This window comes from Sinohyriopsis cumingii, chromosome 7 (genome assembly GCF_028554795.1).
Source record: "Sinohyriopsis cumingii isolate HCF-2022 chromosome 7, ASM2855479v2, whole genome shotgun sequence".
In the NCBI taxonomy this organism is placed as follows: domain Eukaryota; kingdom Metazoa; phylum Mollusca; class Bivalvia; order Unionida; family Unionidae; genus Sinohyriopsis; species Sinohyriopsis cumingii.
In genome coordinates this window covers 43,378,670-43,403,084 of record NC_142967.1, presented here as the reverse complement: position 1 = coordinate 43,403,084, position 24,415 = coordinate 43,378,670, and the positions used below count along the sequence as shown (strand labels likewise).

The 24,415-nt window shown below is 34.4% G+C and overlaps 1 protein-coding gene across 1 annotated transcript; it reads left to right on the top strand.

The window, feature by feature from the left end:
• Nucleotides 1-404: 404 nt before the first annotated feature.
• Nucleotides 405-23,266, top strand: LOC149795117 (uncharacterized). The gene is made up of 2 exons (XM_089963757.1): nt 405-702; nt 22,565-23,266. Exons 1-2 carry the CDS (start codon nt 405-407, stop codon nt 23,209-23,211), a joined length of 945 nt encoding a protein of 314 aa, XP_089819883.1. The 3' UTR covers nt 23,212-23,266.
• The last annotated feature ends 1,149 nt before the right edge of the window (nt 23,267-24,415 follow it).

Here is a 24,415-nt window from a genome sequence, read left to right as displayed (position 1 = left end):
AAAATAATAGCGTTTGAAAACTATTGGCTCGCAATACAAATCTCGTGCGGGAGGCGGAGCTTTTCCAAACGGTTCAATTAGAGGTTTTCAAAGGAGTGTTACACAAAAGAGGAATCCTATTTATTTTGCCATCAGTAATAAAATATTTGGACCACTCTATGATAATCAAATAATTTGGAGAGCTTCCGATAATCTGCGACTGATGAAATCATCACTGGACAGTTCTTGAACTATCTGCAGCTGTTGAAGCGAAAAACTTATATAGAAAATTAGTTAAAATATATTTTACCATAGAGACATTACAAGTTATTGCTCAGATTATTTCATGCTGTTTGAAACGTTATAATAAAATAATTGGAAAATACAAATGTGATCTCTGAAGCAAATTTCGAGGTCTGTGTAGAATGTCTGAAGTGGAAGATAATGGACAGACGCAGAAAGATTCCCCTTCCAAGTCTTTCTCAATCAAAAGTCTACTATCTAAAGATAAGGAAAGAGGAGAGGAGGAGAAAAGGGAGAAAGATTCTCCTGCCGTTATAACCAAATTAGATTTCCCAGGATTCAATGCAAACGTTAATTTTCCATTATGTTACCCAGAAAATGGAGGAAAGCATCTCGCCTTTGGGCATTTTCCAATGTGGTACCACTGGTATATGAGTCAGCAATGTCTGCAGAAAATGGAATCGGATCACCAGAAAAGAAGTAAGTTTCCATGGTCTCTCAGTATGTTCTCTCTCTTCTCTCTTTCCCTCCTTCTCTCCCTTTCCCTCCCTCCATATCTCTCTCTCTCTCTCTCTCTCTCTCTCTCTCTCTCTCTCTCTCTCTCTCTCTCTCTCACACACACACACACACACACACACACACACACACACACACACACACACACACACTTTAATGCTTGCAGACCATTAGTTTAATATTTGTAAAACGGATTTTGTGGCGTTGAAACTGTTTTATTTCTAAAATGGTATTTATTTCCTTAGTATCAATTATAGATCAAATGTTTACATTTGGTTATATATTTACATATCTTTAAACTCGATACACCTTAATGGTCTACACAATGAATGCAATGTAGATCTTAACAAACATACAAACACACCACACACACATCTATCTACCTATCTATCTTCTTAATTAGTATGCGTGTATCTAAATTTAGTGCTTATTATCAAGTCTATGTTATTATTTAATACCATTATATTTTGTTCTTTCATAGTACTCACAAATCGTGTGCATATATCTGTGCTCAGTGGTACTCCCAAATCTAGTGTATACTCTTATATCAATATTATGTGGTACTCCCAAAGTTGGTGTATCAATGCTATGCTCAAATCTAGTATGACGTCATATATCAGTCCTCTAGTAATCCCAGATCTGGTTATATATATATATATATATATATATATATATATATATATATATATATATATATATATATATATATATATATATATATATATGCGATACTCAAAAGTCTAGTTAATAATTATATTACAATGTTATATAGTACTCCCAAATATAATATATAATTATAGATATATGCTATGAGGTACTCTTAAATCTAGTATATAATAATATAGCAATGCTATGCGATGCTCCCAAATGTAGTGTCTAATAATGTACCAATATCATGTAGTACTCCCAGATCTAGCCTAGCCTAGAATCATACATAAATGATATGTGGTACTCCCAAATCTACTTTTTAATCATATATATAAATCGTATGTGGTACTCTACAATCTACTTTATAATCATGTATAAATGATATGTGGTACTCCAAAATCTAGTATATAATCATGTCAGTCCTGTGTAGTACTGTCTTATCTAATTTATAAATATACATTAATACTTTGTGAAACTCCCAAATCTCATGTATAATTAAACACATCAATGCCATGTGGGGTACTCCCGAATTAAGAAAGTAACCATATACCAATAGTACGTGCTACTCATAAAATCAAGTATATACTCATATAGCAATGGTATGCCCTTTACTCAGATCTGGTGTATAATTATATATCTATGTACTATGGTACTCCCAAGTCTGGTGTATAATTATATATCTATGTACTATGGTACTCCCAAATCTAGTGTATACTTATGTGTCTATGTACTATGGCACTCCCAAATCTAGTGTATAATTATGAATTATGTACCTATGTATTGTGGTACTCACAAATCTAGTGTATAAATTAATTATGTATCTATGTAGTATGGTACTCCCAAATCTAGCGTATAATTATGTATCTACGTAATATGGTACTCCCAAATCTAGTGTATAAATTAATTATGTATCTATGTAGTATGGTACTCCCAAATCTAGTGTATAATTATGTATCTACGTAATATGGTACTCCCAAATCTAGTGTTTAATTATGTATCTACGTGATATGGTACTCCCAAATCTAGTGTATAATTATGTATATATGTACTATGGTACTCCCAAATCTGGTGTATAATTATGTATCTATGTAGTATGGTACTCCCAAATCTAGGGTATAATTATGTATCTACGTAATATGGTACTCCCAAATCTAGTGTATAATTATGTATCTGTGTAATATGGTACTCCCAAATCTGGTGTATAATTTGTATATATGTACTATGGTACTCCCAAATCTGGTGTATAATTATGTATCTGTGTAGTATGGTACTCCCAAATCTAGTGTATAATTATGTATTTACGTAATATGGTACTCCCAAATCTAGTGTATAATTATGTATATATGTAGTATGGTACTCCCAAATCTGGTGTATACTTATGTAACTATGTACTATGGTACTCCCAAATCTGGTGTATACTTATGTATCTATGTACTATGGTACTCACAAAATCTAGTGTATAATTATGTATCAATGTTGTGCAGAATTAAAACGTTCCTGTTTCATTTAGAATCGCTAACCGTGATTAAAAAAAGGTTTACATTTATTCTTTTAAAGTTCATATTGACAAATCTTTATTTAAGTATAAAGGTAAAGACGAGTTTTGAATATTAATCTCGTGTCTATTTATCCTCTAAGTTAGGCACAAATCTTTACATGAAAACGCAATGTATGTCAATGTTAAACATTTTATCGTTCAAATATTTTCATTTTCACAAATATTTGTCAGTTTCCATCTGGATTTTGTTATTCCACCAACGTTATTCCAATTTCAACCGTGAACTGTGATCTATGTTCATACGATTCAAAATGCCCTTAAACGAATAACGTTTTCATGACAACCTTTCCCGTGTAACTGTCTTTCTAGTTTGAGAAAGAAAGAAAAAACATCAACGAAAATGCTTTTTCTGTTTATATTTTAGACCTTTCTTTAACGTATATACAATACTAGTTATCATCTCATCATTATTGTTTATGTTATTTCACAATTATCATTAATGCTACTTTTTGCTACTGTCACTAACACTGGTTATAGTAGCAATTACTACCTCGTCTATCACTGCTGCCACTAACTGCTTACAGTGACTATTACTACCTCGTCTATCACTGCTGTCACTAACACTGCTTACAGTGACTATTACTACCTCGTCTATCACTGCTGTCACTAACACTGCTTACAGTGACTATTACTACCTCGTCTATCACTGCTGTCACTAACACTGCTTACAGTGAATAGTACTACCTCGTCTATCACTGCTGTCACTAACACTGTTTACAGTGGCTGTTACTATCTCTTGTATCACTGTTGTCATTAACACTGGTTACAGCGTCTGTAACTACCAATTCTACTACTAATGTCACTAACACTGGTTGCTGCAGTTATTACTGCTTCTTCTATCACTGCTGTCACTAACACTAGTTACAGTAATTATTACTACCTCTCTACCACTACTATCACTAACACTGGTTATATTAACTAGTATTACCTCTTCTATCACTTCTGTCACAAACACTAGTTACAGTAACTTTTACTACCTTTTGCCACTGTTGTCACTAACACTAGTTACAGTAATTATTACTACCTCTTCTACCACTCTTGTCACTGACACTAGTTACTGTAACTATTACTACCTTTATACCACTGTTATCAATAACACTAGTTACTGTAACTATTACTACCTTTTCACCACTGTTGTCAGTAACACTAGTTACAGTAATTATTACTACCTCTTCTACCACTGCTGTCACAAACACTAATTACAGTATCTATTACTATCTTTTACCACTGCTGTCACAAACACTAGTTACAGTATTATTATTACCTATTCTATCACTGTTGTCACAAACACTAGTTACAGTAACTATTACTACCTTTTACCACTGTTGTCAGTAACACTAGTTACAGTAATTATTACTACCTCTTCTACCACTCTTGTCACTAACACTAGTTACTGTAACTATTACTACCTTTTTACCACTGTTGTCACTAACACTGGTTACTGTAACTATTACTACCTTTAACACCACTGTTGTCACTGACAATAGTTATAGTAATTATTACTACCTTTTTTTACCACTGTTCTCACTAACACTAGTTACTGTAACTATTACTACCTTTTTGACCACTGTTGTCAGTAACACTAGTTACTGTAACTATTATAATTTTTTTACCACTGCTGTGACTTACTACGGTTACAGTAGCAAAGTGATTGATTTTACTGCTACGACCATTTCTACTAAAACTATAAAGAACTTAAGGACCTTAATAATAATAATAATAATAATAATAATAATAATAATAATGATAATAATAATAATAATAATATAGAAGAAGGAGAAGAAGAAGAAGAATGTTTATTCTTGAAACACGGGACATCGGCCCAAATTAAATATTTGCATTAAAATAGAGTGCAACCACGAGACATTTAATTTCTGGGATTAACAAAGGACTGTATAACTTTTAATGATCCTGCTAGATCAAGAACACAAGTGTGCAGATTTATATATTTGTACTTCTTTGCAAATAGTTATACAACTTCATGAAATTTCCATTACAGTAAAAGTGTTTGGAGGCAAAATATGCATTTTTTAGCATTTTAATTACAATAATGATGTAAAGATATTTTTCTACTTAAACTACATGGGTATTTAAATTCAATGAGGAGGATACGATTTTATTTTTCGCACGTATACAAGTAATAATGACTACTTTTAGTACTAAATAATAATAATAATAATAATAATCATAATTATTATTATTATTATTATTATTATTATTATTATTATTATTATTATTATCATTATTATTATATTGTTATTTCTATTAATAATAATAATAATAATAATAATAATAATAATAATAATAATATTATTATTATTATTATTATTATTATTATTATTATTATTATTATTATTATCATTACGGTAATCTGTTCGTGTAGTAATCGCTGTTGAGGGATACTTTTATTAGCTTTTGTTTCTTAAGTGTTGTGCTGACACGTTTAAACCAATCGCTATTTCAAGATAAAACGTTGGAAAAAAATATACCAAAAATCCATTACAAATTCAGTTTCTTTGACTTCTCCAGGATGAATGGTTTGACCATAAAATGAAACATAAAAGATATAGAATTTAAAAATTTCTACATAGACGTGCCATTGTAAATTAATGTATACGTCATATATCTAGGTTGTTCAAGCTGAATAATAATAATAATAATAATAATAATACAATATTCATCTGGCTATGCGATAGTATGCAGTTAGTTGTTTATTTCACACTAGCGGCTATATTATGCAGTTAGTTGTTTATTTCACCCTAGTGGCTATATTATGCAGATAGTTGTTTATTTCACCCTAGTGGTTATATTATGCAGATAGTTGTTTATTTCACCCTAGTGGCTATATTATGCAGATAGTTGTTTCTTTCACACTAGAGGATATATAATACAGTTGTTTATTTCACACTAGAGGATATATAATACAGTTAGTTGTTTATCTGACACTAGGAGCTATATTATGCAGGTAGTTGTTTATTTCACACTAGTGGCTTCACTATTTTGTATCGCATAAAATGGTGTACAAATTTACACCATATTTGCAGCTTTGCTCAATTGTTCTGATGTCACCTCTCTTCTCTTGAAATGTATGCTTTACCTTTTCTTTTTCTTTTCATTTTAAGGTAGTTTTATTTGTTTCTTTTTGTAGACTGCTTTGCATCAACTATTTTTCAAACTACACACATATGTAGCTATATGGGAAAGCTGTGAAACGTTTTAATTCGAACGCATACTCAGTTCGAATGCATACTTAATTCGAATGCGACCATAAATATACAAAAACCTGTATAAGTATGTCGTAGATGTTTATGATATATTTAAACACATACACGATTATAATTTGTGCTAAAAAGGAGGAATGTTACGACGAGTGATCGAGTTAGCCTTTTATTCATGTTTTTCTTGTGGCTGTATTTACGGAAGAAAAAAGAACAGCTATATATTTATTTATTTATTTATTTATTTATTTATTGTATATATAAAATGCATAACTGTTCCTGTCGAGGCAAGCGCACATACCTTTAAACTAAACGGTCAAAACCAGCTGAGCAAGTTAGTAAATGGTCTCATACACATAGACCGCTACACTGCTACCTGCTAGATGCTGAGTCCTAAAATGCCATCCAGATTCATCTATTAGAGGTGGTAGAAACCAATTCTCAACCAAGCCACCAGCTACTATGGTTAGCAATCTTGATTTCAGATATTAGGACATTCATTTTGATACGGAAGTTATACTGATACTGAAATCTCGTATGGATAGGTAATTTCGATACAGGGGCTAGTACATATAATTTTATTATAGGTGATCTTAATATTTCGGCTATAAAATGGGATCTGACAGAGAAATTAGAACAGGTCGTCTTCTTCTTGAGGTTACATTTGGACATGTGATCTTGAAGCAGAACTGACGATCTGTGATCTTGATACAGAGCTTACGACAAGTGATCTTGAAACAGAGGAGAGGATATGTGATCTCGATGCAGAGGTGATGTCATGTGATCTTGATACAGCAATTATATACCTGGACAAGTGGTCTTGATATAGCGGTTATGACATGTGATCTGGAAGCAACGGTCACATGGGTACAGGGTATCTAGATACAGAGAACAAGACAGATGATCCTGATACAGTCGTTAGGACCGGTGTTCGTGCAAGAGAAGTTATGACAAATAATCCCAGTACAGAGGTTCGGATATGTAATCTTGATCCAGATGTGACGACGGGTGATCTGAATACCACGGTACATATAATAATAATAATAATAATAATAATAATAATAATAATAATAATAGTAATAATAATAAAAATGAGGACTTTGTATAGCGCCTAATCTTTAGAAGCTCTAAGCGCTTTACAACATTAGACAACACCTATAAGATAAAAAACATATAATAATATTATTACAGAAACAAACACCATGAAATTAGAAAACATTAAAAAAAACATGCTGAGAATATTTAAGGTAGGAAACATTATTAGGTCTTTAAGTTTGTTCTTGCAGTCGAAATAAGTGAGTTTTGAGAGCACTCTTGAATGGGATCACTGTGTCTCTGTGTTTAAGTTCAGTGGGCAATTCATTCCACATATAAACATGTGATCTAGATGCACAGGTTAGGACATGTGATCTTGACACAGACATTACGTATAGAGAAATTATTTTGATACAGAGGTTAGGACAGGTCATCTAGTAACAAGACGGGTGATCTTAGTATATAGGTTACGGCAGATGATTTCGACAGAGAGGTGATATTGAAAGCCAGGTTACATATATACAAGTGATCTTGATACAGAGGTTAATAAGAGTGGTCTTGATAGAGAGGTTAATACGGGTGTCAGAGGTCAGGACAGGTGATCTAGAAATAGAAATTAAGAAAGAGGATCCTCAACGTTGTCCTTCAAGAACGTGCGCACTTTTGCATGGCGGTGTCCACTTCGGCAGGTTTACCTGTATTGTGCTTTCAAGAGAGCTTACAATACGACCATTCAAATGATATTTATTTTACTTCTTCCAATTTAAAACAATAAATCTATTTCGATATTTTTCTTTTTTAAACAAAAGGATACCAAAAATAAATCATTTTGAAATTTGAAGCTCGGCACGGGAATATTTTGAAACTTGACTGCACAATTAATTCATGTGATTATTAAGATTGTATAAAGAACGTAAGTACTATACAAAGACCCTGTAACTCGTGCACAGACACTAAGCTCGGTTTTCCGATCAATAAAAAACATAAATGAGCCCGTCAGTCACAAAGGTATCTCATATTCAACAGTCAATCAGGTAGTAAGCATTCTGAATAATCGTCGAAATCGGATCAACGGGAGACATATTTGAAGAGAAAAATGATGAAAGTGAACGTGCAATCACAATGCATCTGGCCGTTGACGAGCGTAAAGCCAGCTCGAACTAAAGATAAAAAAGCAACAAACTGGAACTCCTGTATTCGCCTCTAGTCCCCATCTCAAACCTTTGTTTCGATTTTAAGAAAAAAGAAAAGATTAAATATTATAAAAGGAATGCAAAGTACTTAGTCATTTCATGCATTAAGTTATCATTCCTAACCCGAATTTCGCCGGGGTGTGGGGTCCTAACACTGTCATCGTCTGTGTGTACGGAAGCTTTTGTTGCCAACGACGAGACTGCTCATGCAAACTCATAAGTTCTGGCGATTTTTCAAAACCGGTTGCTTCTGCTTAGGCAGTATGGAATTGAGGACTACATGTAAGATTTCTGACCTCCGAAGCTGAAGAGCTCAATAATGTGCATAAACTACACTTCCAAAGCTGAAGATTTGTCAACGGAAGTATTCTTATCAGCATGAGTAATTTTACGTTGTGCAAATACATGTTTAAAAATTTATATGAAGAATGTTACTTCAGAATATAATCCAAGCATATATGAGACTAACTATTGCAAGTCATCACAAGAAATACGTAATGGGACCAATCGCTTGGATCTATTTGTTTCGCATCTATCAATCAAGCGGGTCCCACGAGTTAGTCGGCGTAGGGATAATTCCAACAATTTTGAAGTAAATTGCCCGAAAGCAGACGCGCTTACTTACTGGCGATGGATAAACATTCGGCAAAGCAAATATGACAATAAAACCTCTCGTATACTTTAGACCCGAAAAAGAAGATAGTGCTTGTGACACCCTAACGAAAATTGGGTTAGATATTAATAATTATTTAATCAAATGGCGAAGTTGTGTGCATTATTTTTTTATCTCAGGCTTTTCGTTTTAAAAGTGGGAACGGATACAAGCTGCCTAGGGGGATGGCAAGTACTTTTGATGCGAATATAAACATACATAATTTGGAGAAAAATAGATAAAAGAGATCATGGTCACGGAAGTAATAGGAGTCTTACGCGACATTAATCTACAAATTATGGTGGCATCATTTTCGACATCGCATCAACTGCATACACATGTAATAATTTCAGAAATAGAAGAAAAAAAATTAATTACTTTTAATGGCAATGCTTGTAAGTCCGAGATGACCAATGTACACTAGATATTTATTTTAGTTGCATTTAAGGAAAGTGGATACTAGGAGTCCCGACTTTTGTTATACGGAGGCTGAGCTGGATTTTAGGCAATTGTTCCGAATAGAACCATATTGATCCGCCTGGTGCATTTAAATTTGTTTTCCCACGGCATTACGGACAGTCCCGAGTTGTTTTCCCACGGCATTACGGAGAGTCCCGAGAATGTGATATTTGGACGTGGAGTTGTTTTACTTGAGTGAAATAAAGATGGTGAAAAGTCAATAATTAAACAAAAATAATTCGACACACGACAGGTAGTTATGTTCCAGGGCTGGAGATGGGGTGGGGGTATATCCTGGGCAGCAAAATAGAAGACCAAATATGACGAATTGCCTAATCTAGTATCCTCAGATACCCACTGCTTGCGAAACACTATTCTCTATAATCGTTACACTTGGAACATTTGGGAGTAAACTATGCGACTCAAATAATTCGAAAGGAAGTAGAGGGATTTCATTGAATTTCATACAATATGCTCGAAAAATTATAATTCCCCTGTGCTCGTTTGGTGGGCTATGTTGAGATCAGGGAAAAATTAAGCAATCATAGTTGTTCGTCCCAAGATATAATTTCTGGAGTAAAGCTGCCAAATTATTTTATCTACATTGAAACAGTTATTGGTAATCTCACTTTAAAAAAATAGCACCGTGTTCACTCCTACATTGGCTTTCTATTTGGTGAATTTCTGCATTTCTTTGGCTGATACGCATGTGAGACTCAGAATTCGTCAGTCCTTGTTATATATCAGGATGTTATTCGAATTATTTCGACATCTGTCGTATTGCATCCTAGAGCCATGTTTCAAGTCTATAAAACCACAGATAAAATATAGGAAAAGCTGCTACAGCTAGATTATAGAACACTGAACATTTGTTTTCTCATATATGCCACGAAATTTTAGTTTAGATGAATAGATTATTTAAATTAAAGCACTATTATGGTTTCTGGAATTTGAGTCAATATAGTCAATTTTACAACATCGTAAACACAAATATAGAAACGCGTGTCTTATCTGATCGGAGTGTTTTTAGGAGCGCTAACTGAACTGTAAACCAGTCATTTTACTCTTCTTTCTCACTTTTCATTGGACACAAATTGGAACGTGTGTTCTAGGAACAAACCAATCGGAAATTTTATTGAATGATGACCTGCTGCTTTGACTATATATTGCACAAAATTTAAACTTTTGACACAGCCAGAATAGTAAGACACTCAGGCCATTGCAACTATACTTTAATTATTATGGGTGTTAAAATGAGTGGTAAATTGTGAATGCATACATGCAACAACGTCAAGGAAACAGCTGCAAGTGATAAAAGGTGAGAGTGTTTGCTCTGGCATACTTTGCCAACGAGTGAGAGTGTATAGCATACTTTGCCAAGGAGTGTGAGTATCTGGCATACTTTGCCAAAGCAATTATGATTGCTGTATATATCTAAGAGAGTAAGACAGACAGATACAACGTTACAGCGTAAACTTTCACTCCGCCACGCATTTAATGAACTAAACCACCCCATTACACATAAAAAAAAACATGTTGCATATTTTAATATAAAAATTGCAAGCCAAAACTGATTTACAGCGTACAAAGTGGATGGATGTTACAGATCAGGTTGCAGTTGGGACGTACGTAGAACATGGGCATCATCCCGCTTAATGTTTTGTGTGTGTGTGTGTGTGTGTGTGTGTGTGTGTGTGTGTGTATTTTTCCAGTCATACGATGTCTGTAGTGTGGCAGTTCATAGTGATGTCTATCACTGCGGTATCCATGCCACAGACACGTAGCATCATGTCCCACCCAATCACATTATCCTGACACCAGGTTGACCAATCCTATCACAAACCTCTTAATGCTGAACGCCAACCTAGGCAGGTGCTAGTACCATTTTTTTTTTTAAAAAATCTTTGGTCTGACTCGGCTGGTGTTTGAACCGGCGACCTCATGCATCGGAGGCGGACGTTCCATGCACTTATGCCACCGGAGCGGTAATGTTTCTGAAGGAAATGAAGCCCTAACAAGTTGGTTACTTTTGGAATGCTCGAGGCACCTTTAAAAATGGTTTGGCATCGTTTTAATATTAATTAATCTTTTTATGTTGTTGTTGTTGTTGTGCGGTTTAACGCCATTTTCCAACACAAGATAGGCTTTACATGGCGGCCAGTATAAATGGTGGAGGAATAACCCGGGAAAACCACGGAAAGAACCACCGACCCACAAGAAGCTACTGGCAAGCTTTCTCACGTAGTCGCATTAGCCGAATCCGAGACTCGAACCCACGCACACAGAAGTGAGATGGCAGTGATCTGTAACGTAGAGCGCTTTAGACCACTCGGCCACTCGGGTCCCCAATCATTTCATGACAATGAAACAGGAATTAATTAATTGAACGTGTAATTTCCTTTACAATTGCAAGGATTTTCATAAAATAAAACCTATACATTAGCATTACCAACAAATCATCACCAGGATTTCATTAAAGGATCTAAAGGCAAGTCAAACGTATGAACGCCAAAAATTAAATTACGACAAACTGCATGCAGGTAACTACAGATAGTTAAACAAAACTTTTTGAGTTATCGTTGTTTAGTTTAAAATATCAACAGCTGAAAAATTAAACTGAAGTAAGACACTTGGCGTTCGTTTATTTTATTTTTCTTTCCAAAAATTACTGTCAGAATTAATCACAACCATCAAGATAAAGTAATTGATCAGATAATAGCTTTTAACAATGTTTCCTTCGTAAAATAGTTATGTTGATTACCTTGATTTAAATCAAGCGTTTTAATTCAAATTAATCATTAATTTAGTTTCTTTGATGATGATGACAGTCGATGATTGCAAGCAATAAATTTCTTTTAATTGAATGGCATCATATTTTGTAACATGTGCGACGTGTTCCGTTGTAAATTAACTTTTCAGTCATCTGGTGAATTACTTAGAAGAGGCCGAAAAACGAGCTCGGTAATCGATACTCTTAGAGCTTTTAAAGCATTCTTAAAAGTAAGAACAGAAACAACACTTATCCGAACAAATTTCGATCATTTATTATGGTTGAGGGGATGGGAGAAATGGGTAAAAGGGTAATTAATAGATGGTTTGCTTTGTGCGAACATTTATCGCAGTGGTTCCTGAACACCAGTGAATGTTTACATCCAACAAAACTGTATATGATCGGTATTCTTATATGGTCAATCTCAGACTTAATAAATCATTATGAAATATTTGCCAATGCCAAATACAAAAGAAAACAACGCTATTGTCACTTGTAATGCCGATGCCCAAGCATTCTTCCATCTCTTTCGAAATGTGTGTGTTTGTTTGTCTACCTGTCTCTCTGTGTGCACAAACCTGTATTGGAGTTTTTCGAATCGGACCTTGATATTTAATAAAGACTCGCATAAACAAGTTTGATGATTGTTCGTTACATGTACATCTGACTGTAGGATTAGCGAATTAATGCTATAAGAGAAGACCCCCCCCCCGGATTTAGCATAACATACCTGCATGTTTTTACTAGCAAGAAGTACAATCGCTATCGGAAAAAGTCAATAACTCTATAAAACCCGTTCGTTTCTACATGCTCCCTAAAAATCACAATAGCGACCATCTTTTTGCCAAAACCACCAACAGAACAAATATGAATTCATCGGCTACATGCTTCGCCCCTTTATACAACAACTGCCTTCTCATATACAGGACACAACGAGTATTTCAACAAATCTCCAAAACCCAGTCTGCCCAATAATGTAATCCTTGTCACGACTTTGTCTCCTCTAAATAAATACACCAAACGTGAGGAGGACATACAAGCTTTCAAGGAAGCGTTTGACAAATGCCCCTCCTTGCCCACCCCACCCCCATACATCGTCAAGCTTCCGAACCATGTTTTGAACATGAACACATTTGATATTTGACGACGAAAATTACCTTAAAGTACAGTAATGGTCACCGAAATGACACCCTCACTGGCGAAAATATTTATGGGAAGGTTATGTCACCACTGAATTGTTAACCTCGTAAGCCTGTATGTATACTGGTACAGATTTACGGAAGACATTGAAACGGAATGGGTAGGAACACAAGAGCAACTCCAACAATATTTTATTGATTTGCTAACAATTTCCATCCCACCATCTAATTCACATTGGTCTCATCAGACAGGTAAATATATCCTTGGATACGCGATCCACATTACACAATGTTACGATTCAAAGTGCCAAGTATTACAAATCGACTCCCATCAATATTTCTTACTTATCAACTGTTATCTCATAAATGTAATAAAAAAATCTTCCGTTCTTCTTAGTAACTATTTTTTGTTCACATACAACGTATTTGCACAAACAAGAAGATGCTCACCGCCGTCACTTGGTTACAATAAAATTACCGTCATAAAGTTAAAAAAGGACGAACAAACGAACACGCAAATAACAACTAAACACTATTATTAACAAACAATGAAAGATATACCCACATTACTCTGACGTCATGTGGAGAAAGCCACGAATAAGCATAAGCGTGTAGTAGGACTATCATGAAATGATTCATCTTTGCTATAAAATGGACATGAAAATGCTTAAACTGTGTCTATCATTCAATTTTGTATGATCTACGGAAGTTGCAAGCTGCAGAAACTCTATTTATAAAATAATGTTTTACACTGCATACCAATCAAAGTGTAACGCATAACACACAAATAATTTGGAGTTGTATTTCTTAATTACATCCACTGGTACCTAGAAGACGTTACAGTTCAAGCTTGTCGTCTGCGTCAAACAAAGTACCATATAGTCTTAGTGGAATGTTTCCAAATCAGAAAATCTAAAACTAAAACAAGGTTACAGGACATGTATCAACAAAATGGCATAAATTAATAAACTTAGGGGATGTGATAATCGTATTTACGCCTCCGTTTATAGCGTTCTTAGATTTCTTAGATTTCAGTGATTAGTTGTTAATTATGTGGAGTCGGTGTTAGGAAGGTAATTCTCTTTCAGTGTAATTAGCAAATTTCTGGGAAAAGGCGTCGTAATGTACAGTATTCACGAGACTTTATGACAGCGTGGAATAATTTCGTGAAAATGGACCCTCACTTATTTCCTAACATAGGGAATTATCTGGATAAGTTTGGTTATACGTGTTTAGTAATTTGGGATAGGAATACGTGTTTTGCAGTTTGAGATGGCTTTCTCTGCTTCACGTTTGTATTATTCGCGAGAATTGTGTATGTATGTATGTATGTATGTATGTATGTATGTATGTATGTATGTAATGTATGTACGTACGTACGTGTGTATGTGTGCGTGTAGGTAAATAGGTAGATATGCAGGTAGGTAGGTAAATAGGTACAGTGTATATAAGGAGAAAGAGAGAGGTTTGTGTATGTGTAGATGTAAAACTTGATTTATATGCACCCAATAATTAAAAACAAACACAGTTTCATATAAATTTTAACAAATAAAAGATGGGAAAGAATTTATATCACTACATCTTGGAGAATATGAGAATAATAAAAACCTAAACACCAAAACGTGGTAATAAAAAGATAATAAATATTTGACCATAGTAGTCCAATACTGTGTAATTAGTAGACTGCATCTGACCATGGTAGTACAATTCTGCTTTCCTAATAGAGTACGTCTGACTATGGTAGTCCAGTACTGCGTGACTAGTAGACTGCATCTGACCATGGTAGTCCAATTCTGCTTTCATGGTAGAGTACGTCTGACCATGGTAGTCCAATACTGCTTGACTAGTAGACTATTTCTGACCATAGTAGGTCAATTCTGCCTGCTTAGTAGACTATGTGTGACCACGTTAGTCCAGTTCTGCTTGCCTTGTAGACTATGTATGGCCACGGTAGTCCAGTTATGCTTGCCTTGTAGACTATGTGTGACCACGGTAGTCCAGGTCTGCTTGCCTTGTAGAATATGTGTGACCATGGTAGTCGAGGTCTGCTTGCCTTGTAGACTATGTGTGACCACGGTAGTCCAGGTCTGCTTGCCTTGTAGACTATGTATGGCCACGGTAGTCCAGTTATGCTTGCCTTGTAGACTATGTGTGACAATGGTAGTCCAGGTCTGCTTGCCTTGTAGACTATGTGTGACCGCGGTATTCCAGGTCTGCTTGCCTTGTAGAATATGTGTGACAATGGTAGTCGAGGTCTGCTTGCCTTGTAGACTATGTGTGACCACGGTAGTCCAGGTCTGCTTGCCTTGTAGAATATGTGTGACCATGGTAGTCGAGGTCTGCTTGCCTTGTAGACTATGTGTGACCATGGTAGTCGAGGTCTGCTTGCCTTGTAGTTTATGTGTGTTCATGGTAGTCCAAGTCTGCTTTCCTTGTAGACTATGTGTGACCACGGTATATCAAGCCTGCTTGCCTTGTAGACTATGTATGGCGACGGTAGTCCAGTTATGCTTGCCTTGTAGACTATGTGTGCCCATGGTAGTCCTGGTCTGCTTGCCTTGTAGACTATGTGTGACAATGGTAGTCGAGGTCTGCTTGCCTTGTAGACTATGTGTGACAATGGTAGTCGAGGTCTGCTTGCCTTGTAGACTATGTGTGACAATGGTAGTCCTGGTCTGATTGCCTTGTAGACTATGTGTGACTGCGGTATTCCAGGTCTGCTTGCCTTGTAAACTTTGTATGATCATGGTAGTCCAGGTCTGCTTGTCTTGTAGACTATGTGTGACAATGGTAGTCCAGGTCTGATTGCCTTGTAGACTATGTGTGACCGCGGTATTCCAGGTCTGCTTGCCTTGTAAACTTTGTATGATCATGGTAGTCGAGGTCTGCTTGCCTTGTAGACTACGTCTGACCATGGCAGTCCAGTAGTGCTTGCCTAGTAGACTATATCTAGCCATTGTTGTTCAATTCTTGTTTCCTATCAGACTATTGCAGTAATTTAACATCATCTTGTACACTTACTGTGCATGTCTGCTTTGAACTAAATGAATACAAGTAGTGTGAAACCAATAATCGTAAAATATCTTGTAATGACAGATTATGTTCTATCAAAATTATCATATATAAAATCACGTTGTGCACATAATTTTCAAATAGTAATTGCAAATTCCGATATTTCTGTATCATAGGTTAATATTGGAGTGAAAAGAGTATGAAGTGGCAAAAACTAAGTTATGAAAATCAAACACGCCTGATGCGTTTTGTAATAACTGTATGCGATTCATATCTTGTTTTGTTAAGGAACATTTTCTGGACGACGGGTCAGACAATCAGAAATATTCACCACAGTTGAATTCTTTCTTATAAACAGCGTTCCAGATTCTTATTCTCGAAGCAATGTTACTAAGGGGTTTTATTTTTGTTTCATAAAAATAAATTAAGGATAGGCGTTTTCTTTGAGTCATCGACAAAACCTTTGCTGTTGCATGCAGTCGGAGCATCTTCGACATCTTTGGTCCAAAAATACATCGGATGTGTGGCAGATGCAGCCATTTTAATGTAATTCATGAAACGAAATATCTTGTGACGAGATCACGGGACAAAATAAAATTGAATAAATATGGTACCCTATGTTCCTTTGTTTTCTCCCAAAACCTGGAAACCAGTCTGCATGTGAGGGTCTCCTCTGGCTTGACAGAAAAGGTCGAGGATGGTCCGATTGCTTTTGTGCAAGGGAAATTAGCCAATCATGTAATGACTTCGAAGTCAGCTCATTCATTCAATAAGTTATTATAGTAAGAACACAGTGATCCAATTTATAAAACGGCAGACTCTAAATGAAGTTACACACCTTGAACTTGGTAGGAATATGTTGAAAGTTGAAAGACAGCACAACATTTCAAAACGTTGCAGCAAACGTTTGGTTATGTAGTTAATTAGATAAATATACAACATAGTTTTGGGTATAAAATCTTTGATCTTGGCTTCCTAGCAGCTATATCTGAAAAGACTAATGATGGTACAAGAGTGCCTCGAGAAATATTGATAAGAAGAATATGGTACCAGTCTATTCAATTTATTTTTGCTTTTTTAATTGAGTGATTCTACCTAATATGATGGAATCGTATATAATCCTTATAACTGCCATAGCACATAAAACAAAACATAGGCTCAGCTGTGAATTGCATTAATTTGAAACCGAGGATGTAATCTTCTAGAATATTAAAGTAAATAAAAGAATTTTTATGAATCATGCCGGACATTAATACTTTACGCTTTGTACTTCGAATAATACTGAAGATGAATAATTTACGCTTTGTACTTCCAATCATACCGAAGATGAATAATTTACCCTGTTTACTTCCAATGATACCGAACATGAATATTGTACCCTGTTTACTTCGAATCACACCGAAGGTAAATAATTTATGCTTTGTACTTCCAATCATATCGAAGATGAATACTTAACGCTTTGTACTTCGAATAATATCGAAGAAGAGTCCATTTTTCGTTAATACTCTAGTCATTTATCAATAGCAGAAATATTTACTGAATAATATCGATATATGGTTTGATTCAAGAACTTATATATATTATCATATCTAATATATTACCGAATTAAATTATGTATCAATATATTACCCAATTGGGTAATACAATACAATACAATACAATACAATTGGGTGATACAGTACAATACAATACAATAAATACAAAATACAGAACAATATATTCTGTAGGTCTTTACAATAGTTGCATTATCATTATTATTATTATTATTATTATTATTATTATTATTATTATTATTGATGTTGTTGTTGTGATTATTATTATTTCTTTTTCAATATCTTGCTACTACATTCTAATAACATGTTTCCTATACTACCATGTATAACTTTATAAGGGTCTACTTTCGTTAATGACTATTGTAGATCACGTCGATTTTCGTCACTAATGAGTTCTATCCCATAAAGACGATATATAACAAAAACACAAAACAAACACGAAGTTTTATATTTAAATACACGTTTCACTTATTTATTCTCACAGACTTCCATTATTTAAATCTTGGTTACACATTTCCCGTCCTTCAGAGAGGAAGTACTCTAGGTTTTGTTATGTTTAGTGTGTGACTAGTGTGGAATAATAATAAGGAGGGTAAAAACAACCCCAATAGGTTAAAGTTTCTAAATGCTGACTATTTTATAAGTGTAGTTAACATGACTACTTTTTGCTTCCTTTAGAATGTAGAATTATGTTATTTGAAAGAGTTTATCGCAGCTTAGCTCTTTTGAATGTATACGTGCTTCAAATGTTTAATGTGGCAGTAAGCAGGAATATGTTGATAATAACAGAACAGACCAGAACAAAACTTTAATTAATAATAATAAATCTCAGGCACACACATAGGTGTCATGAAAATAGCACAACTGCTACAATATTTTAAGGTGACGTCACTAACATATGGAGATAGAAATCACATCATAGGTCAACGTTTACAGTAATAGCAAGACGAAACATTCGGATGTTTGAGATATCATTTGGGTAGATAAATATAACACTATTTTCGTAGCACGTGTTTCTCATGGAGTGTACAAAAGTTGAAAGAGAGATAGAGAAAAGGAAAAAAATATATATTTTTGTGATTTATGGAAAAAATTACGCTTCCATAGATGGCAGAAAGTTTATGATATTGTTTCCATTATTACAATAACAAATTTGGCAAGAATTTGGAGATTTTTCGCGATTTTTTGGTTTCAGAAAAGACTTGTAATTTTCCAATGGATGGTTACTGGTAATATAACAATTTTAGAAACATACCCCTTTCTTTGTGAAACTTGGGACACATAAACAAAAAATGGTATTCTTTCCCGATGTCATTTGTATCACAGTGATTACATTTTACAGAACGTTTATTTTGTGGAAAAGAATAAAATAAAAAGAATATTACATAAACAAGAGAAAACTTGTTTTGAGGTGGAAATTATATTGACTTCAGCTAATATACTAAAAATGGAGAAATAAAATTATCTAATTAGGATGTACTGATTGCTTGATAATGTGTTCTTTAAGATGAATAATACGAGTCAATGAAGAGTTATTAAAATGTGCTCTTAAAGGAATGAAGATGTTGGTCCTATTAGCATAAAACAAAGAAACAAGAAGGCGTACCCTCTTGAGAACAGAAGTCAATTAAATTTTATGGCAAATTAATTCCCAATTTACTCTGATCTTAGTCTTCGCAGCAAGACATCTTGAGGGAGCAGTGCGGCGTGACAAATGGAGAATTTATAAACTCGTCCCAATTCTTTAAATCTTTTCGGCGCACAAATTGGCCAATTTGATCAATTTGAGAGCTATGACACGGCTTTGTTCGACTCTTAAATTACGCTCTCGAAAGGTCCCGATGAGTCCCGCTGATTGAGCGTGGCAAACGACACCGAACCTCATTACTTCCGGGTCATTGGCGAGATTAGTGCGCGTGCGACCACATGCTTGTCAGGGCGCGAGAAGAATAGAAATTGACGGGAAGGAACATCACATTTTCTTCTTTAAATTAATGCGTAAAGTGTCGCCTAATTGTAACACTTAGCGAGGAGTCCTAGGCCTTTGTGTTTCCCACTGTGTCTTTGGGTGGTATTAACTTTTGTAAAATAATATGATAACATGCCCACCTCGAATAAATACACAGATAGAAGGCCTTCTCTCTTGTTAATTATTGCCTTTGTTATGAAAAAAATGTTTTTGGCTGATACCAACAAATTAGTGTCAACACTTTTGCTAAATATGCTATACATAAATTTAATCACAATACACGAAAAATAGAAATACCTGAGCAGGATCATGTACCAGAATTGCTATGTAATTCAAGGGGTGCCACACCTTTGAATTCTTCGTTATCTGCCAACATATAGACTTACAACTGTGTGAGTTAGCTATTTAAGAAAAGTATAGTGATATATGGTCACGGTGCTTCAACATAATTTTATGTACACCTTTTTCTCCAGAAACTAGAGCGTTCGAACATTCTTAATTTTCTTATATTTTACTCGAATTAATATTTTGTCTTAAATGTATGTAGGTCTGTGTTGTTGTGGGTTTTGCTTGTTTATCTGTGGATTTTGTTTTTAAATAAACGCTATATGCTTCCAAATAAAAAGATAGAAAGAGTGGAAAGAATATGTACCAAATCAGGGATTCAAGATTATTAAAGAAAACATGATTTTTTATATACAAATTAATTAATATATTCGTTTTAAAAGAGCCTGAAAAATAATTCATTCACGAGACACATATTTTAGTTCGATTAAATTCATTTTTTGACAAAATTGTAAATAACTTTACACTTGGCCTTGTCATATGTTAACCTTGTAAGAAAGGCAGTATCGAAGCTAAATCTTTATTTCGTTCTTTGCAAAAAAAAATGTTTTCTGGGGATGCGATTACAATATCATTTTTGCTAGATTAATAAGGGACGTACACGCGAACGTAAGTTACCTGAATTCAGTAATTACTGCATACCATGACTGTATCTGGTTTGGGTGATATACTGATTAAATATGGATCATCGCTATAAACGGCGCTTTCGTCATTTATATTTTATCTACGAGCAATCAAATATCTAGATTAGAAAAACAAGTCGATGGAAAATGAAATTTTGAATAACAGTTTTACTGATTACTTGTTATATTTAATTGGTTATCGTACTTTTATTCCCAAGAGTTAGATCCACGTCCATATCTCTAGATTTATAGGACAGAAAGGGAAGAGACGAACAAGTTCAGTTTCCAAGGTGATTCTGCATTCTTGACATTAATTGGTAAAATCAGAATCCTGCAAAAGACACATATGTGATTCTTGTTGCTAATAGAGCATTTTAACGTCATGAAACAGATATACTTCACAAATCTCTGTCGGTTTATCAACAAATACACGTGCTAATAAATTAAAGTACATCATGTGAATACACCAATAGAAAGATGTCGATTACTGACATTAAATCTTTTTAATTTTGGCATCTGTTTCATAATTGTCTCTGCTGAGAAAAATTGTGCAAATAAAACACAAGTCACTGGTATTGTTTATTCCGCATAAAGCCTGTCACATCTTTTTATAACAAAGATTGAATATGTAAAAAAAGTGGTCGCAGGTGCTTACAACATGAACTCCACCTTCCTGTAATTCAAGTCATTTGAAATCTTTAAAATGATCTATGATGATTTTTATCTCTGAGGTATACATTCATGTGATGCTGATTCTGAAAATATAAAGCAGAGTTTTGTTTAAAGAAACAAATTATACTTTTCTATTTTAAAATTTTATCATGAAATATGCCTAAGAATCAGGTATAAAACATTTTATAGCAAATTATCTGAATACAGTGACGTATTACAGGTTCTTAATTAAAAACCACTATTTAAAAGAGTACATAGATCACTGGACTTGTTAATTAATCATCAGTTCGCGGATTGTATTTGTCGGATTGGGGATGACAGTATGTATTGGTATGTATATACATATACATATACATACATATATATATATATATATATATATATATATATATATATATATATATATATATATATATATATATATATATATATATATATATATATATATATATATATACACATACATACATACATACATACATACATACATACATACATGCATGCATGCATACATACATACATACATACATACATACATACATACATACATACATACATGCATACATACTGGGGATGACAGTATGTATTTGTCGGTTTGGAGATGACATTATATATTGGTCTGTTTGTGGATGACAGTACGTATTTGTCGGTTTGGGGATGGCAGTGGCAGTGTATATATATATATATATATATATATATATATATATATATATATATATATATATATATATATATATATATATATATATATATATATATATATATATATATATATATATATATATATATATATATATATATATATATATATATATATATATATATATATATATATATATATATATATATATATATATATATATACATACATACATACATACACAGAGATAGTATACATGCCAGCCCCAAGCACACTATTTATGTTGATATACCTTTAACAACGATCAGTGTGAGTCACAAACACTATTTGTATTTTTCAGGACCAGGTGTACTGGGCATTCGTCCGTCTACGTCACTGGACAAGGACAAGAAGTCCCACTCCGATGATGATGAGCCACCGGATTCTGACGCCCCCTCGAGTGGGGATAGCGGTACCTGCCAGAGCTACTCTCCGGGACCCACTGACCATCCCTCAGAAAAACAGGACATAGACAGGATGTCGTCCAGCGACAGCAAGTCCAGCGATTTGCCCACAGAAGACAAGAAGAATCGTCGGAAGAAGAAGACACGAACGGTGTTTTCACGCAGCCAAGTTTTTCAGCTTGAGTCCACGTTTGACATGAAACGCTACCTTTCCAGTTCTGAAAGAGCTGGCTTGGCGGCTTCGCTGCAACTGACCGAGACGCAGGTGAAGATCTGGTTCCAAAACAGACGAAACAAATGGAAACGTCAGCTAGCAGCTGAACTGGAGGCGGCGAATATGGCACACAACTCGGCTGCTCATAGGATGGTACGTGTACCAATTCTATACCACGACACTGCCACTGCCACGAACCATCTCGCCCCGGGAGACAACAGGACAGCCAGACTTGGAGCTACGTTAACCGCATCTTTCCGGGACCCATTGTATTTGCCCCAGAGTTATTCTCAGATCTCTTCCACAATGCCTCCAGTTAGTCTGGTATAAATTTATAAATGAAAACTTTTGTCATCAGCATTTCTTTAACGAATCTATTTTTATTTATATTTTTAAATTTTTCTCTCAAAATTACTGTATTTTCATTGAATGACACATATGATCAGAAGTTCACGAGGTACTTATGAATCTAATTTTTTCATTTCGAGCAGGTCATTTTAGCTCTGAACAAGTCACCCGATGCTGATTATCCATTTAACATACCTATAAAAGGGTTTTGCTCGGGGTTCAGCTGGAATACAATGGTGTAAAATGCAATAGCTTACATCAGTCCAGAAAACGACTCGTAGTCTATGTAGTGTCACACAAGAGAAATACTAATGTACCCCGGCGTTTTACATCTTTGTCTAACCCGGAAGGTTGAATCCTCATTGGTATATGAAATGTTCAAACAAATAAACTATTCGAGTGAGAAGAAAATACTTTGATCTATATTCGATATGTGATAATATTTTTTTAACTTCAACGTTTGTCCTTTAATTTTCTCCGAATTTATGGCTTGTAAATTTTACCGTCTATTTTAGCGGAGGACATCATGTAAGGATGAAAAATGTGAAGAATGTATAACTCTGTAAAGTTTATTTTATGAAGACTTATACAATCCTCGAAATTTATTTTTCGAATATATAAATAACACTGCCGCAAACGCATTTATTTCTAAAAGCAAATAAGGGGGAAAGTTTCACCAGAAGCTAGAATTATAGATTATTTTCAGACAGGAACATAAGAGAAGAGTATGTATATAAACATTCTCTTTTGACAACTTTTTCTCAGACAGAAGGAAGAAACTGTGGCCATGAATACAGCAGAAAAGAGTAATAAAATAAAAAGACAACAAGTTTTTTATGATACAATGTGCCTATGTCAACCTGGACGAGAATACGCGGTTTCAACCGGTATTGCAGAAGCTCACTATAAATGTTCAGACTGGTCCTAAAACACATAAAACACATGACCAGTCTAAATTACGTAAGCAGTAACACACAATTCTTTAACTGGTGCACTTAACAAATGAGATTTACATTTTAAGAGACGTTATCTGATGAACAAATTATGCAATAAAAGAAGTTTAAATTTTCTTGAGATGTACATAAGGCTATGATTTTCTTTGGTCTGTTTTGTTTGGAATTTTTTAGGGTGGGGGTTGGTAGGGATACAATTTTAATAGTTTTATCATAAGACATAAGCACTAATG